At 41.3% G+C, this 2422-nt stretch overlaps 1 protein-coding gene across 1 annotated transcript; it reads right to left on the reverse strand.

The window, feature by feature from the left end:
• Nucleotides 1–1466: 1466 nt before the first annotated feature.
• LOC110588568 (40S ribosomal protein S27-like) lies at nt 1467–1738 on the reverse strand. The gene has a single exon (XM_044912539.1). It carries the CDS (start codon nt 1736–1738, stop codon nt 1484–1486), a length of 255 nt encoding a protein of 84 aa, XP_044768474.1. The 3' UTR covers nt 1467–1483.
• Nucleotides 1739–2422: the final 684 nt, after the last annotated feature.

The following is a 2422-nucleotide window of genomic DNA, read 5'->3' on the forward strand; positions in this document are numbered from 1 at the left end:
ACAGGTAGAGGAGGGTGAACTGACTGCCCCCTAGCAGTCCCTCAAAAAAAAAAGGGCTAAGCTCTTTGAACACCACTAAGAACCCTAAGGATTACAATCCTTCTGGGAGGCCACGTTGGAGATGCTGTCAGGCTATACCCCTGACTGATGTAGGGTCCTACTTGGGGGACCCAGCAGTTGTAAATCTTCTCTTTTTTTTTTTCCAGGAGCACCGTGAACACCGTTGGTACATGGAAGCCAAGTGTTAACTTGTCTGCTTCCCCAAATCATGGTGACTTGCACTTAATGGTGAGTAATGAGAGACCATAAGAACACCACCAGTAGGGGTGCCTGGGTGGCTCAGTCATTAAGCATCTGTCTTTGGCTCAGGTCATGATCCCAGGGTCCTGGGATCGAGCCCCACATCGGGCTCCCTGCTCAGGCAGGAAGCCTGCTTCTCCCTCTCCCACTCCCCCTGCTTGTGTTCCTGCTCTTGCTATCTCTCTCTCTGTCAAATAAATAAATAAAATCTTAAAAAAAAAAAAAGAACACCATCGGTAGATCACATAGCTCTTAGACAACTGCAGAGATCTCTTCAAAATGAGGCTGTCCTTTATTACTTGGAGATAACTAGCTTGTTATTCATGTGCAGTCTGTGGGGAGTTCTCTTCATGATAGGAGTTGTCCTATTAGAAAAAGTACTATGAAATTTGTCCCTGAATTTAGCTGAAGTGATCAATGACAGCACCTTGACTCTGGAAGGTATTCAGATCAGAACCCTTTCTTTCCAGTTCTTGACAAAAATTCATTTAGAAGAGCACATGCTACATAATAAACTCTATATGAATATTTGTTAAACAACAAGCACATAAACAAAACCAATAAAGCCTGTGATCTGTGTTATTCAAATCTTCCCTAACCTTACTGATTTTTTTGGTTTGCTTGATCAATCAATTACTAGGAGGTGTATGTTGTCAACTTCCAGTTTGTTGGTGGATTTTTCCATTTCTCTTTGTATTCATCATTTTTTGTTTTACATATCTTGATGCTATGTTATTAGATGCATATAACTTTAGAATGGTTAAAATTTCTTGAATCCTCCATTATTTTTTTTTGCCCATAATCAAAACTTTATTGAAAAAATGACACCAGGGCGCCTGGGTGGCTCAGTCGGTTAAGCGACTGCCTTCGGCTCAGGTCATGATCCCAGGGTCCTGGGATCGAGTCCCACATCAGGCTCCCTGCTCTGCGGGAAGCCTGCTTCTCCCTCTCCCACTCCCCCTGCTTGTGTTCCCTCTCTCGCTGTGTCTCTCTCTGTCAAATAAATAAATAAAATCTTTAAAAAAAAGAAAAAGAAAAAAAGAAAAAATGACACCAAAATAGATCACTGTTGTAAACCATACAAAATTAAACATAATTACATTATCTTGGTAGATTAACTGGAATTACTAAACTCATAAGGCTTTCTGTGATATAACACAAATTCAAGAGGTCGTGTGGATCATTAGCGTTGCTTTCTTCTAAATGAACACCCCTCTGTGAGTCTGGCCTTTCCTCCTGTTGGCTGGCACAACACTGTTGAACAGCCTACACAAAGAACCGCCGTCTGAGCATGGCTGAAAACCGTGGTAACCTTGTAACAACCTGGACATTTTACATCCAAAAAATAGAAATTTGGGCTCTGAACTAGCTGGGTTTTTTTGTGTTTTTTTTTTTCCTCTTCCAAGGATGGGTGTCGTAAATCTCTAGCCAAAGGCATATTGATCCTTTCGCGATCCCAGCCAGTCCCGATCTCTGAATCCTCCATCATTATTAATTGACCCACTTTTTCCTTAATAATACTTTTACTTTAAAGTTATTTTGTCAGGGCGCCTGGGTGGCTCAGTTGGTTAAGCGACTGCCTTCGGCTCAGGTCATGATCCTGGAGTCCCGGGATCGAGTCCCGCATCGGGCTCCCTGCTCGGCAGGGAGTCTGCTTCTCCCTCTGACCCTCCCCCCTCTCATGTGCTCTCTCTCATTCTCTCTCTCTCTCAAATAAATAAAAAAATAATAATAATAAAGTTATTTTGTCAGAAATTGATACAGCAGCACGAGCTTCTTTTTTCTTTTCTTTTCTTAGCATTTGACTTTCAACCTTTCTCTATTATTATGTTTTACATCTATCTCTATCTAATTAAATGTCATATCATTGGATTTTGTTTTTTAAATCTAGCCTGATAATTCTTGCCTTTTACTTGGAAAGTTTGGTCCATTTATATTTATCATAATTACTAATACTGTTCGATTTCTTTCTTTTTTATTTTTTTAGATTTTTTTTTTTTATTTATTTGAGAGAGAGAATGAGAGACAGAGAGCATGAGAGGGAGGAGGGTCAGAGGGCGAAGCAGACTCCCCGCCGAGCAGGGAGCCCGATGCGGAACTCGATCCCGGGACTCCAGGATCA

The sequence above is a fragment of the Neomonachus schauinslandi genome, chromosome 2, assembly GCF_002201575.2.
Source record: "Neomonachus schauinslandi chromosome 2, ASM220157v2, whole genome shotgun sequence".
Lineage (NCBI taxonomy): Eukaryota > Metazoa > Chordata > Mammalia > Carnivora > Phocidae > Neomonachus > Neomonachus schauinslandi.

Coding starts and splice junctions, on each gene's coding strand:
- LOC110588568 (XM_044912539.1), bottom strand. CDS start 1,738: ATGCCTTTGGCTAGAGATTTACGACACCCATCCTTGGAAGAGGAAAAA.